At 47.9% G+C, this 15,914-nt stretch overlaps 1 protein-coding gene across 23 annotated transcripts in view; it reads right to left on the reverse strand.

Annotated features, from left to right (window-relative positions):
* The window catches only part of UBAP2L (ubiquitin associated protein 2 like), an 889,182-nt gene that overhangs the window by 677,760 nt on the left and 195,508 nt on the right, over nucleotides 1-15,914 (reverse strand). For all 23 annotated transcript variants that reach the window (XR_015302630.1, XR_015302632.1, XR_015302629.1 and 20 more), the window contains 3 exons: nucleotides 5,328-5,500; nucleotides 347-536; nucleotides 180-234 (listed from right to left, as the gene is read on the reverse strand). Coding sequence is in view for 18 of the 23 variants with exons in the window: in XM_086947511.1 (XP_086803637.1) it covers nucleotides 180-234; nucleotides 347-536; nucleotides 5,328-5,500 (418 nt within the window). In the remaining 5 variants the exon portion in view is untranslated. The remainder of the gene's footprint in view (nucleotides 1-179; nucleotides 235-346; nucleotides 537-5,327; nucleotides 5,501-15,914) is intronic.

A 15,914-nucleotide genomic window follows, 5' to 3' on the forward strand; every position in this document is an offset into this window, starting at 1 on the left:
GCAGTGGTTTGGAAGACTGCTGCAGATTGTGAAAATTGTCATGGAAAATGATATTGAAGGACAAGAGTTTTACCTGAGAGCAAATCCCTATAAAATTTTAAATAAAAGAAAGCCTAAACACCTTACCACCACCTTCCACCCATACCAAAATGTAACATGAGAATGCCAAACAAACTCACATTCCAATGCCGGAGGCGACTGCATCTGCGTGGACGGCACAGAACTGAAGCCATTCTGTAGAGGTTGTCAGAGAAGAGATGAAGAGTAATATCAATGGATGTAAACCATTTTCAGAGCACTTTGTGTACTGCATACAGTGAATCTGTTTAAAAACAGGTCTGCATACCTTAGGCTGCATTGGGTCCTTTTGTGGGGAGGAGGATATGGAGTTAGGAAACCGCCGGGTCTGTGTGGATCGCTGCTCATATATTGGACCCTGAGCACTGCTCTGAGAGGTATATGTTGCTGTCTGGTGGGCACTGCTCTGGTAACCAGCCTCCTGACTTTGACTGGATGAAATCAAGGACGAGGTTTCACTACACAATGGAAAAAGGTTAGGAGAGAGTTAAGTTGCCAGTTCCAAAAACATTCATCAAACTTGTCAACAAGACATATTTAAAGACAACTACGTAGACCAGACTTAAAAGCAGAACATCATATATACATTTTCAATGTGGAAGTTCAGGTTAACTGTAGGAAGCAGACTGTGTATATGGCATGTCACTAGGGGGTTATACTGGGCACAGAGTCCAGGGGTTCCCCAGTTCCCGAGAAGTGTACAGGGCTCAATGTATAAACCTAAAGCGCTCTATTAGAGGTAGTGTGGCCTAGCAGCCATAGGCCTAACGAGGAGTGCAAGACATTATTGTACACTCAAATAGTATCTCTCTGAGCTCCACAAAAATAATCAATGGGTTGCAATTCACCAATCAAGTACAATGTCCAATAATATTCAGTGCAGAAGTGATATCTTCATTGCCAAGTAAAGTCTTTAGAAAATGAAAAAGTTTCAAAGTTCCAATATTCCAATCAATTGGAACTTTGAAACTTTTTCATTTTCTAAAGACTTTACTTGGCAATGAAGATATCACTTCTGCACTGAATATTATTGGACATTGTACTTGATTGGTGAATTGCAACCCATTGATTATTTTTGTGGAGCTCAGAGAGATACTATTTGATTGTCTATTCCCTGGAGTTCCGGGGTATCTTGGGTCACTGTCGGTAACCAGTACCTTTCTCTCTTGGAGTTCACTCTTTTGGAACTACTTGAATTTGCAACATATTCCTATACTTAAAGCTGTGCGCCTGATCTTAGACTTGGTTGCCAAATCAGTTTTATTTTTTACATTATTGTACACCATTGATCAATAATGGACACTGCTCAAAAAGAAGATCCAAACAAAGATCTTTGCAATAAGGCAAGTTCGATTCTGAATAAAAATTTTCACTTTGAAAAAAATCTACACTTTTTAGAACAGTTAAACGTTATCCTATGGGGAAAACATTGCGGTTACACAGAAAGTCCGCAACTTACAGTTCCAGTCTTCAGGACCAAAGGTCAGCAAGGGGCAGGGGTCAGGTAAGTATCAAAACTGCACCACCAACCGGCACAGGTAATAATTGGAGTTCAGCCCAATGCGTTTCAATGGAGACCGAGGTTGCTCGAAGCCACATTCTTAGTAAGTAGGTAAATTGGTTGTAGGGGCCAAGCTTTGGGGGCTAGAGCAAGCACGGGGGGAGAGACGACAAAGCAGCACTAAACATACACCTTCAGCAGCTATGGGGTGGCCAGTTGCAGGGTGCAATATCAGCATTGGGCACCCAATGCTTATCAATGGAGACTTTGCTTTCAACAAACAGGATGTAGTGTCACACGTGACGTTGTGCCGGGGGGGGGGGGGGGGGTGAGGACCAATGACAGCAGAGGCGAGTTAAGATTTAGGAGGGTGTAGTAAGCTGGCTCTGTATATACTATTCCAAAGTGAGGTATAGTGTGTACAGAGTCCAGTGGAAACCAAAAAATAGGCAGAGGTAAAAGTAGATAGCACCTTACTCTAGATTTGTGGTAGTGTGATCAAGCAGTAAGGCTTTATCAGAGGGTAGTGTAAAGCATTTGTTGTACACAGGGTCAGCAAATATCACACACTCTAAAATTGAACTTCAGATCAATTGCTTTTGTATAAAAATATTTTGTGATTTTATTTTCTAGAACCAAGCATGCCTGGCACAGGTACGCAATAAATACGTAGTAATGCAGGTTGTAAACAGTTTGAATTGCAATTGTATATGCTCTTTGATTTGATTACAGTAGAGCTACTAGTAATGCAATGCTTTTGATATACTGTACATATACATTGTGTTGGCTTTTTAGTGGAATGCCACGTAGATTACGTTTCTTATACACCTGGATATTGCACCGGGACATTTCCAGTAAACAGCTAAGTAAAACCGTTTTGTTATTTAGTTACAGTTAAAGGGTTTCTTATAGACTTAGAAATTTCCACAGAAAAACAGTCAATGTTATCCTAAGGAGGAAAATAGGGTTATCAGTTCAAAGGTAAGTGTTCGGTTGTGGGAGCTAGGTTTCTGGGGTTAGACTGTCGTGTCCTCCAGGATCAATGGTGCACTCTTGTAACACTATCAGCTGCACTAGGGTGGCCAGGTGCAGAGCTCAAAGGCCCAATGTTATTCAATTGGGAATAGGGGGCCTCCAGTTGGGAGGCTGCATATGAGCAGGCCACAAGGGTGTGGGAGCAAAGCTCCTGGACCTAAGCTCAGGGCAAATAGGGGTTCAAGCCAGCACAATATGAGCACACTCAGCGGCACTGAGGAGGCCGGATGCAGAGTGCTGTTTTGTAACTTTCAATGGAGTCTCCAGTTTGCAAACACCGCAGGCTCGCTCCGGGACGAAGGTCTTCTGAGTGAGACCACCACTTTGAGAGGCATGTTGGGGGTTGGTTAGGCACCGTTGGTTGGGCCACCCAAGGCCGTGGGGCGTCTGGTGCGGCTCTTGGTTGCTGTTGGGGAGGGGGGGTGCTTCTGGATTAAGGCTGCAGGCATCGGCTGGAGGCAGGTATGGGGTTACCAGATCTCGGGTCTGGATTACAGGAGAGACCTCCTCGGTTTTGGGCCACTCTAACTTGGGCAGAGGGTTTTGCGTGCAGATTTGCAGATCCTGCCAGAGCTGGAGTCTGTTGGTGAACAAATCCAGTGTTCACAGGAGACAGTCTTTGCTTTTGAAGACAGGGCAGGTCCTCTGGGTTCTTGAGGCCGCCGCCTGCAGGACACCGGGAGTTTACACGTAATCACGCTAGCCTTGCTTAATGTGGGATGCGAGACGGGGCTTTTTAAAGGAACAGTCCGTCATTACGGTTTACATGCAGGATTCGCGAACGGCTTCTTGAGCTTAGTGACAGAGCTGCTACCCGTGTTGGTCAATTAGAGTTTAACAGCTTGTGTAGCACTTTAGTGGTGAACACCAGCTTCCAGATGTCATAAAATCTACTAACAAATGCAGTAGAAACAAAGCTTCAGTACATATAAAAGTGTAGAAATGCCAAGACAACCTAAAATATGGAACTTTAAGCAGGACCGGAGGAAAGCAAGATGTTTGCTGTGGATGACACTTTGGCCGCGCCACGGTGCCTTGATGTACTTACTGTCCGTAAGCAAATGTAGCTTCTCCACACAAGCACAGATGCAGTACGACATGTTAAACCCATGAACTAATATGTGGCACTGCCATAATCCCTATGTTTTTCAAACATGTTCTGCCTACATCACTGGCTGTCAAAATAGGTATGAATTTCTACTTAAGCAAGAAGGAACACTTTATACAATCTTAGCAATTTCTTATTTCTTTCAGTAAGTGAAGCTAAGGACAAGTGAAGGAATTGCTTGTTTGAATGCCTCTGGCCTCACGTTTTTCCACTAAGACAGCAGACCACCTCAATGTAGTTGCTGCACATATAGAGGTCACAGCTACAGTGGAACTTTTTGCTGGAGTTATTCGTTGAGCAATCTGCCAAATAGCAGCTTTACAAAACTCTGCTTAGAGGTACAAGCTAGAGTCAAAGTGAGGAGTAAACAGTGCAGCCACATGGACTTCAATAAAGTGGGCCTCATTTCCACTTTCCCAGATATTGTTGGATACTGCTTGCTTATTGAATTAAAATGTTGATTTATTAAGACTATAGGTAATTACCTTAGCCTGATAAGAAATGTATACTTTCTTGTAACTACAGCTTCAGCAATAGTATTTTTCACAGATTAACATGCAGCCCGCCACCAACCTCACTGTGGCACAACCTGGGGCACGGAGGTCCTATTAGGAACTGTAAGATGCTAGAATGATAGGCCAAACTATTCTGGAATAGTAATGTGTGATAGCAGTCACATTAATAGGCCACAGAAGATACAGCAATCCAATGTGTACAACTAAAACTATCTCTGCAGGCCAATACTAATCCAGACTCATTCAAGGACTTCTGGTGAAAGTCACTGGGGCCAGAAATGAGCCCAGCGACTGGAAGATGTTCCTTTTACTAATCTGTAAATTTCAAATTCTTTACCAATACAGCACATTAACCCACAAAAAGGCTTCACTGCCAGGTAGTCAGTCTCCTATTTTTCTGTCAGTTAAATACATTGTGTAGTGTGTTTTTAACTGCATAACACAAGCTCTTCCGTGCTACAATGGTGATCATTTTGCATGCACATAGAAAAGTTTAAATAGGACACAGTCCAAAATAACAGACGACCATTTTTCAGGCAAAGCATTTCTCCTCCTATAACTGCAGTTGTTTGGACTTTACTTCGTCATCCCTGTTTGCTCTTTGTTACAGTTGATCTTATGCTTGGAATGTGAACGTTAGATTGTGACAAAAGGTGCAGAAAAAGTATGCATGGTATGCTGCATGCCTTGTATGGCGAATGCAGGACAGTAGTAGCCAGCATTGGAATCTACTGGTCCTTTTCAATACTCTACCTAAGAACATCAACCATGCCTGATGTAGCTTTTACTTCCCCTTTCTCTGCTATTAACTTGTGAACCAAAGAACTACAACTGCAGAAAAATATACAGTCCTGCCGGTGAGCACAACTATAAGTAATTTAAAAAAACATCAATAACAAAACATCTTGTGGACAGTGCAACCGGGACAGCTAGGGTAATAACATACAGGAACTATTTATTCATCTTTGCATTTAACACAGGAATGATCTTTAAACTGAGCATTCACAGAGCATCGCCTCTTACAAAGACATGCATTTGACTGCAAAGTGTTCTGTCAGAGATGAATAGCGCACCCAACCCTGTATTTTACCTGGCAGTGCTGGTATACAGGCTGTTTTGAGATAGGCTCACTGGGGAACTTGTTACAGGCAACGGTTCATACTCCTGGAGAACAGGCTCAGAACCAAACTGCAAAGCCCCAAACTGTAGGTTCAACCCTGAGAAATCTGCTGAGCCTGGCATTTCCACAGCAAGAGCTGGTATCTGCAAGTGGAAAAAAAACAATTACAGGTGGCTTGCACATTTCCTGCTTGGAAACCAGAGTATGCCAATCTATCAGAACATCTTTGAGCATTTTAGGTTTATCACAGTTCGCTAACTCCTAACACATGAAAGCTTCCTGCTCAGCCTTGGAGAAACATAATGATGTCAGCAAATATATTTTCAAAGTTATGAATCTAAGATAGATCTCAATGCTTTTTACCTACAGGCAAACAACTTCCTCCTCAACAGCTGGGCCTTCACTAGGTTCATAGATTTAACATTAACACATTCTTTCCAAACTCTTTGTCTCCAGCAGAAAGCTCTCCTCTCTGTGGGTGTTCAAAGGGTATCAAAATTCTTTTTGGACAAGATCAATTCCATTCGTAGCTCACATCTGTATCAATTATGGCCCAGTCCGCACAGGTCTAACCACTTTCAGTCAATCTCTAGGTGAATTGTCTCTTGCATTCTCTGTGGTTATCAGCTAGCCAACACATCTTTATGATAGGCACAAAGCTCACTATCAGAAGCAAGGCAGCTACTGCTGCCCTAATGAGGAATATTCCCTTAGCAGATATTTGCAAGGCAGCTACTTGGAGACCAGTCCATACACTCACTAGACACTATTGCCTGGACACAGAGACCCAGATGCTAATCCAGATGCTCAAGTGTACATTCTTGGTGTTTTCTATCTACTCCACCGCCTCAAAGGGGGTGAGCTTGCTATTTTATTCAACGCTTATGACCATATATGGAAATCTCCTACGAGAGAAGGTATAATCTCTTACCTGTCAATCCAGTTCTCTAGTAGGGGTCCTATGGTAGTCATAAGCAGCCCTCCCTCCTACCCGGTGGAGAGGACCGTCTCATGCTCGGTGTGAGAAAGTGGCTCTATATACACTGGACTAGAAGGAAGTACAGTGTGTGTGTGTGTGTGTGTGTGTGTGTGTGTGTGTGTGTGTGTGTGTGTATATAGAGTCCACCAACTCCAGAGGTATAACAGAGGTTAAAGTCAGAACTGACCTTACTCTCCAAAGTGGTAGCTTGGTCGAGCAGTAATGCAGTACCAGAGGACAGTGTAAAGCATTTGATGTACACACTCAGTCAGCAAAAGGTTTCACACACTCAAGGACTGAACTCCAGGCCAATTGTTTGTATATCCAGAGATCTGGTTGTTTTATTCTTAGAACCAACAGTTCTAAAAATATACTTTTTAAGTTACAAGTACTCTCATGTAAATACTTTACAGAGGAGCAATAAAGTTAGTACATCTAATAATTACAGGTTAGCTAATAAGCAATACAGTTCTGAAACGCACTCTAGCATGGAGCTCAATGGGTTTTCATAGGAAAGTACAGTTGATTACTTTATGAATTACTTTGGTAGTTTCAGGACTAGATCTTGAATTCAGTCCTGGGGTCTAAGCTGAAACCAGATTAGCAAAAATGTTTTAGTTAGTGATGATTTTTCCTGAATATAAAGCGGTTTTAAAAGTTCACACTTAGAAACTTTGAGGTGATTTTCACAATGTTATTTAATGGGAGGAAATTCAAGTTACAGGTAAAGTACGATCATCGCGTTACTTTTGTAACCCAGCACTAGTCTCCTAGGGCCAGCACTGGGGGCTTAACTCAAAACAGGTAGGTAATTGAGTTTCAGTATTTCGTAAGATTTAAAGAATATTTGCAGTTTTCAAAAGTAGACACTTAGAAGAAATTTCATAGAAAAGCAGACAATGGGTTCCTATGGAGAAAATACAGGTTACGAGTAAACCCGTTAGGGATTACTTTTGTGGTTCAGTACTGGGCTGAAAGGTACAGCACTGGCTTCTCTCCTGATCACAGGTGTAGTTTCGAATTCGGACTTTGGCTGATTTTATAGGAATATTTTCAGTTTTCAAAACTTCACACTTAATTTTCGAGTCAAAAATGGGTCAATGTTATCCAATGGCAGGTAAGTGAATTACCGGTTTCCAGGTGAGTACTTGGCTGGGGAAGTTAGGGTTCTGGGCATAGACTCAGGGGTCCCCCAGGGTCAGGTGAGTACAGGTAGTTCAGTCCCAGCGGCGCAGGGGCAGCCGGGTGCGTAGGTAGGCCCAATGTTTTCCAATGAGGGAAAGGGGGCCTTCGGCTGGTGGCTGCTAGCTATCAGGCCACGCGGCTCTGGGAGCTGGGCGCCCGGTCACTTGCTCTGGGCAGGGCGGGGGGGTCGGGGGGCGGGGGGGTAGGATAAGGCAAAGAGGTCACAGCCAGCCGCACCCAGGCGGCTGGGTGCAGGGTGATTTTGAGCCGTCGGGCGCTCAATGTTATCCAATGAGGATCTTGGAAAAGGAACAAAGGCTGCAGGCTCGGGGACGGTGACTCCAGGGGCGACCAGCACTCCGAGAGGTAAGTTGGGATGTTGGAGCACAGGTAGGTACCCCCAAAGGGAGGAAAAGGGGGCTGTAGGGCGCCGGTTGCAGGAGTGTCTTTGGGCGTCGGAAAAGCTTAGCCTCGGCTGGTCGCGTTTGGGGTGGCCCCTGATTCTGAGTCTGCAGGCGTCGGCTAGTTCGTCAAGGAGGGTCTTTGGGCACTGGACTTCAGGTCTCAGTCGCCAGGGGGGACGTATTCATGGTCTTGGTTCGGGTTGGTCCAGCACGGGCTCAGCTGGTGCAGAGAGGGCTAGTCCGGAGCTTCCTGGTGGGCACCAGGTGGGTTGCTGCAGCAGAGCCTCTGCTGATGGGAGTCCAAATCGTCGAGAGGGTCAAGGCGGACAGGTCCTCTGGGTGTCCAAGGTTGCTGTCCACCGAGGTCGCCGGGTTTAGGCAGGAGCAGGTTCCAGGATCAACAAGCCGGTAGGGCTGGGGCCAAGTCAGTTGCTGTCCTGTTAGCAGCTGCACGGCGGGTCTTCTTGATCTTTTTGATATCTGGATCTGAGGAAGGAAGGTTCAGGGAGCCCCTAAATACTACATTTAGGGGCGTTACAGGTAGGGCAAGGGCAGGGACCAATGGGTCCCTGTCCTGGGGTAAGTTCACCCCCTAACCTGCTCCTCTTCTGTGAGAGGGGGGCAGAAGCCTAGCTGGGATTGGGCAGGACTCACCATCTACAAGATGGCCGGAGCCCAGGGTCGTGCTTCACCTCGCCTCCTCCAACTGAGGGGTGGAGTTGGCACAGGTTGGCACACCCCCCTTCCTGACGCAGTTTTTCCCGCCAGTCTTCCCGCCAGAGTGGGGGTAGGACTGGTGTGGGTCTGGTTGCTGGGTACAGAAAATGTTCTGGAGAAGCTCTCAGAATCGGTATGCCTTTGAAGCTTCCCCCTGTCCATCCTGGGGGAGGAGACATAGCATCTCGCCCAGGATGTGCTTTGTTGCAGACCCAAGAGAGAGGGGCTCTCCACCCAGGGGTCCAGCAACATGTCTGCTGTGTGGCAGCCTCTGCAGCCACTCAGCCCAGACGTGGATTGTAGGTTCAGGTTTTTGGAGGGCATCTCTAAGATGCCCTCTCGTGCATTTTACATTAAATCCCACACTGGCATCAGTGCGGGTTTAATGTGCTGAGAAGTTTGGTACCAAACTGGTCAGTCTTCAGTGAAGCCAATATGGTGCTGTGGAGTTCGTGAATGACAACCTCCCAGCACCATATACTCCTAAATGGCAACACTGCACTTACAGAGCCCAGGAATGGCCCTGGGTACTGTAGGGGCACAGGGATCATGCACCTGGGCCCTCACCTCTGGCATAGGGCACCCAGCTAGAGGGGTGACTCAAGTATGCCAGGGCAGTGGGTTCTGTGGGCATGGCACACAGGGATGTGTGCCATGTCGACTCTTGCTTTAGTTTTGTACTTAGGCACTCAGCCTGCAAAGGCAGTGTGTGGGAGCCAGGGTACATGGCCCTTGAGGGTGGCACAATAAGTGCTGCCTCCCTCAGGGGTCTTCTCTGGTCACCATGCCCTGGGTACCTAGGGTACCATTTACTAGGGGCTGACAGGTGGCCAGAGATGCCAATTGGGTATTTTGTTTCAGCATAGCTTTTCTTTGTAGGGAAGCAACACAGGGCACACTCAGTCAAAGTACATCAGCAGTTCAGAAAAAAGTGGGGGCATACCAAGGCAAGAAAGATGGCACTCCCTCACACTTGGTTATTACTGATTTAGTATACCCTTCAAAAAGAACTGTGGTAACTGCCTCTGGCTGAGCATGTTGGGATCGAATATGCTACTTAGCATCTGTTCTTGGCATGTAGGGCTGCTGACATTCATATCTGTGCATAGATCGCCGCCTAGTGTTGGGTCCGGATGATCGCATTGTTGTCCTGGAAGAGTCTTCGAAGTATCACAAGATAGGTGGCTCCTCCCCTGGACTCCAGTGCGCATGGGCATCGACTCCATCCTCAGATTGTTTTTAGCCATTGTGGCCAAGATGGAGTGAAACTACGTGAATGATGACCATGCCAGAAGTATGTGTGAATGCTGCAGCCGCCGGGGAGGAGGGTGGGCGATATGAATGTCAGCAGCCCTACATGCCAAGAACAGATGCATACTGGTAAGTAGCATATTCTGTTCGAGGCATGTGGGCTGCTGAATTCATATCTGTGCATAAAATACATAGCAGTCCCTCCATTAACGGCGGCCGCCTGTGCCAGCTGCAGCAGTTTGGAAAAGTGTTTTTAGAACAGCCTGCCCTACAGCTGCCTGCTGTTTGGAGTGCACATCAACACAGTAATGTTTTGTTAATGTGTGTGTGGTAGACCATGTGGCTGCTCTACATATGTCTTCCAAAGGAATATTTCCAAGGAAAGCCATGGAGGCCCCCAACTTTCGGGTAGAGTGGCTCGTGGTGGAATGGTGAGAGTGTGCTTGGCTTTCTGATAGCAGCTCTGAATGCATTTAACGATCCACCTGGCTATACCAGCCTTGGAAATAGGGTTACCTTGGTGCTGTGGCGCAAAGGCAACAAAGTTGTTTTGTCTTCCGAAAATCTTTGGTCCTATCAATGTAGTACATTAGGGCCCTCTTGACGTCATGTGTGTGGAGCATTCTCTCCGCAAGTGACTCTGGATTGTGGAAGAATACAGGTAGTTCTATAGTCTGGTTGATATGGAACTGAGACACTACCTTAGGAAGGAATTTAGGGTTAGTGCGAAGCACCACCCTGTTAGAATGAATCTGAATAAATGGCTCTTGTATAGTTAGTGCCTAAGGTTCACTAACTCGTCGCAGCGACGTAATCGCTATAAGGAAAGCCACTTTCCATGTCAAGAACTGAATCTCGCAGGAATGCAGTGGTTCAAAAGGTGGACCCATCAGCCTGGTGAGGACCACATTGAGGTTCCACTCGGGAGCTGGTGGCGTCCGCGGAGGAATGACTTGTTTGAGTCCCTCCAGAAAGGCTTTAATAGCAGGCACCCTGAAAAGTGAGAGGTGCTGTCTGTTTTGGAGATAAGCAGCCATTGCGGATAAATGTATACGAATGGAAGCATAGGCCAGATTACATTTGTACAGATGTAAGAGATAACAAATGATGTTTTGAATAGAGGCATCCAGCGGGTTAATGTTGTGGTCTGCACAATAAATGACAAACCGCTTCCACTTCGCCGCATAGCATGCCCTGGTGGTGGGCTTCCTTGCCTCCCGGATGATGTCCATACAGTCAGGAGGTAAGTTTAATAGCCAAACTCTAGGACCTCAGGAGCCAGATCGCCAGGTTGAGCTGTTGCGGATCGATGCTGAATGTCGCCATGGCTCTGCGTCAAAAGCCTGGGTGTGAGGCGCAGCCTTTGATGAGGTACCACGGACAGTTCCAGAAACGTGGTGTACCATGGTTGGCGAGCCCACGTTGGAGCAACCAGGATGAGAGTCATCGAGTGCTGCTTGAGCTTGCGTGCCACCAGCGGTATTAGAGGTGCTGGGGGAAAAGCGTACGCAAATTTTCCTGACCAGTTCATCCATATCGCATTGCCTTGCGATTGTGGGTGTGGAAACCTGGCGGCAAAGCTTCGGCATTTTGTGTTCTCCTTTGTGGCAAACAGGTCTATCTCCGGATGACCCCGCCTTTGGAAGTACGGGTGGAGTACCGATGGATGTATCTCCCACTCGCGCATTTGGTGGCTGTACCTGCTGAGCAGGTCCACCATCTAATTGTCCTTGCCTGGGAGGTGTTCTGCCATGAGGAAGATGTTTCTCTGAATGGCCCACTTCCACATGCTCTGAGCCAGATGAGACAACTGTGGTAAGTGTGTTACTCCCTGTTTCTGAATGTAGTACATGGCCGTCATGTTGTCCGTCCGGATCAACACGACCTTGTAGCACAGATGTACTTTGAAGGCTTTCAGTGCCATGAAGATCGCCATCAGTTCTAGAACATTGATGTGCATCTTCCTTTGCTGTGGTGTCCATAGTTCCTGCACAGTGTAGTGGAGTACATGAGCTCCCCATCCCTGGAGAGAAGCGTCCGTCAGGATGATCTGTGGCACAGGCTCTTGGAACGGTCGGCCTTTGCAAGGTTTTGTGGATTCCACCAATGCAGAGAGTTGTATGCCCTACCGCTCACCAACAATAGGTCTTTCAACTGTCCGTGAGCCTGAGTCCACTGACGTGCTAAGCACTCCTGAAGCGGGCACATATGTAGTCTCGCGTGCGGGACTATGGAGATGCAGGAGGCCATCATGCCTATCAACTGCATGAACACTCGCGCTGGAAGTGAGTGTTGAGGTGTGAATTTTTGTATCAGCGATTGAATGCTGCTGACCCTCACTGAATTCGGCTTTGCTGTGGCTGCCAGAGTGTTTATCGTCGCACCCAGATACTGCCGTATGTGGGCGGGTTGCAGGTAGGACTTTGGGTAATTCAGTGAGAATCCCAGATCGTGAAGAAGGTGAATGGTGTGGGGCATGTGGGCGGCACACTGCTGGGCCGACTTTGCCTGGATTAGCCAGTCGTCCAGATAAGGGTAGACGTGAATGTTCTGTCTCCGTAGGTGTGCCGCCACAGTCGCCAGGCACTTCGTAACCACCCTGGGTGCCGTGGTGACTCCGAAAGGTAGAACCTTGAACTGGTAATGTTGATTTTGGATGGCGACCCTGAGGTATTTTCTGTGTGACGGGTGCAGCGGAATATGAAAATACGCATCTTTCAGATCTAATGTTGCTAGAAAGTCTCCCTGACTGAGCAACAGTAGGACTTGCTGCAGTGTTAGCATGTGAAAGTGCTCCGACAGAATGTACTGATTGAGGGGTCTGAGGTCCAGTATGGGTCCGAGGGACCCTTCCTTTTTTGGAATCAAGAAGTACAGTGAGTAAACTCCTGTGCCTCTTTCTTCCGCAGGCACGAGCTCGATTGCCCCTTTTTGCAGCATGACGGAGACCTCCTGCTGCAATAAGTGCAAATGCTCGGCGGACATAGGACGGTGTCTTGGGGGTATGTTGGGTGGAGTGGATGTTAACTCCAGACAATAACCATACTGTACAAGCTGTGTGACCCACCCGTCTGTGGTGATGGACTTCCAGACCGGCAGGAACTGTTGAAGTCCCTCCCCCCCCCCCCGGACCGGTGTTGTGTAGTCAGGGAGCAGTGGCAAGGCGTCACTGTTGGTTAGTGGCGGAGGATCTGTAGTGGTTGTTTCCATGACCTCTGCCTTTGGCGCAGTTTCCACGATATCCACCTCGACTCCGTTTGGTGTATGTGGTCTGCGTGCCACCTTTATAGTACTGTGTAGTTTGGGAGAGCTGGCCTCTGGAAACACCTCTAGTGCTTCAGCGACAAAAAGAATCACCCCTGAACTGCTGGGACTGCAGAGCCCCCATGGACTTAGCAGTTTCAGTGTCCTTTTTGATTTTCTCCAAGGTGGTGTCCACCTCTGGGCCAAAGAGGTGATCAGGGTTTACTGTCTGATTGAGGATGGTGGTCTGTATCTCCGGCTTGAATCCTGAGATTCTGAGCCAGGCATGGAGTCTCAGCATGACACTAGTGTTAATAGCTCTGGCTGCGGTGTCTGCCGCGTCCAGTGCACATTTAATAGAAGCATTGGATATAAGCTTCCCCTCTTGGATGAGCATCTCAGCTGCCTCTTTGTATTCGTCTGGCAGGTGCTGTAACAGGGTCTCCAGTGTGTCGTAATGTGCCCTGTCATACCTGGCTCGAGGTGCTTGTGTATGTGAAATGCGCCAGATATTGGCAGCTTGAGCTGCCACCCTTTTCCCTGATGCCACAAACACCTTAGATTCTTTATCTGGGGGAGGAGCATCACCCGTTGTGAATTAGCCCTCTTCCGGGCATTAGAAACAACAAGAGTCCAAAGGCAACTGTCCCTTGATGTAAGTAGGGTCACCAGGTGCCGGTTTATACCTTTTTTCAATTCTTGGGTTTATCACCCTGGCTCTCGTAGGCTCTTTAAAGATCTCCCCAGCATGCTTCAAGACACCCTTCAACATAAGCAGAGTCTTGACAGTCCACTCTGAGACGGAAACGGTGTCAAAAAGAAAGTCCACTTCAATGGGGTCAGCATGGAGCTGGATGTCATGATTCTTTGCTGCCCTTTCATTAAGGGCATTAAACGCAGCTGAATCCTCTGTAGGCGACGTTTTAACCGCATACATCCGAGTGTCTGCGGTAGAGAGGATCACCTGGGTCAGCAGCAGCTGCCCAGGGCTCATTGGTATCTGGCTCAGTGTAGACAGGATAACTGTATTCATCCTCATCACCTTCCCCAGTGTCCACATCTGAATAGGTGGGTGAGACATCATGGCCATGTGGAGTAACCGGTTCCACAAGAACAGGGGTTGAAGTGGAATCCTTCAGTGGAATTTTATAGGACTCCATTGGCTGTTCCGGGGTATTTTTCCGCTTATGAAGGGAAAGCCTGGCTGTTTCGGCATCGATAAATTGTTCTTGTTGTTCTTCCAACGAAGATTGTCGATGCTTCAAGGTTGGGACCCCTGACGTCTACTTCAGTACCGAGGGCACCTTCTCGGTCACGTTTGCCATTCTAGGGGCGAAAGCCTTTGGTACCACTTTTGGCGGCAACGTGAAGTGAATGGACGTCGACGCTTTCTGAGGTTTATTGACAGGCTTCGAAGGTGGAGGTTTTGGACCGACACTTGAGGCCTTGTCCTTGATGCGCTGTAGGGAGTCCCCCACTTGCTTGGAGAAGGCGGCGGACGGCTGCGTCAACTCTACGGAATCCTTCGAGGCACCACTAGACGTGGACTCGTGGGTTGGTCCGCTCTTGGCCTTGTCGACGCGGAGTATCGAGAACCTTTGGATCACTGAGCCCTTTGTCGGTGTCGACCGTCTTCGGCGCCGATTTGTTCGGCTCGACTGCCTTGACCTTTGTCTTCGGCGTGCCAGACTTAGTCTCGACGCCCTTGAGCTGTTTCTTCGGGTCGATAATGCCCTTTTGCTTTGTCGGTGCCGACCGGTCCGAGGGCTTTGAGCTGACCAAAGCAATATGCACCTTTGGTTTTGATGGGGGCACCAGTGCTTTCACTTGCGTCGAGACCGGTGTCTTCACTTTCGGTTTCGATTTCGCAGGGTGTGGCTCAATAGCAATGTCCGTAGCCTAGCCCGAAGGCGGGGCCGTAGAACCCACTGGAAGATCTTGGGTAAGGCCTAGTGGCGATCCCTTGACCTGAGCCTTTTGAAGCGTTTCGGCCCCAATGTCAGTTTGAGTTAGCTTTTCGCTCGAGCTATCTTCCACGGCCCGAAAGGCCCCGTCGTAGTCTCCTACCTAGTCTACTACTACTTCCACGTCGAGCATTTTAACATCCGCGTCGTAGTTGTAGTCGACCTCCGACGTGGGATTCAACAGGTTCTCACGAACTTCCCGGTCAGCTCCTTCTTCATCCCCGGCATCGAATATGTTAACCAGCGCCGGTGCAATCTGCTGTGCCTCCTGGCGCGCAGCGCGACGATGCAAGAGAGTCTTCTTGGATCGAAAACGGGAACAAGCCATGAAACTGGCTTCATCATGATCCGGCGAGAGACACTTGTTGCACACCGGGTGGACGTCGATGTGGGGGTATTTTGAGTTGCACACGGGACATCTCTTGAACTGACTCCCGTCCATGATGGTCCGTCGATAAGGTCTCTGGCGTCGACTGGGCCTTCAGCGACGAAAGCACGCAGCTTTCTGGAATACGGCTCAAACTGAGCTGGAAGAATCTGGCACCGAACGCAAGACTATACCGACGAAAAGCTAAAGGCCCTTTGGCCTTAAGAAAGTTTTATATCGATTCCGACTAGAGTGAACCAATATACATCCGAACCCAATGGCGGAAAAAAACAATCTGAGGATGGAGTCGATGCCCATGCACACTGTAGTCCAGGGGAGGAGCCACCTATCTTGTGATACTTCAAAGACTCTTCCAGGACAACAATGTGCGATCATCCGGACCCAACACTAGGCGGCGATCTATGCACAGATATGAATTCAGCAGCC

The sequence above is a fragment of the Lissotriton vulgaris genome, chromosome 12 (assembly GCF_964263255.1).
Source record: "Lissotriton vulgaris chromosome 12, aLisVul1.2, whole genome shotgun sequence".
Classification (NCBI taxonomy): domain Eukaryota; kingdom Metazoa; phylum Chordata; class Amphibia; order Caudata; family Salamandridae; genus Lissotriton; species Lissotriton vulgaris.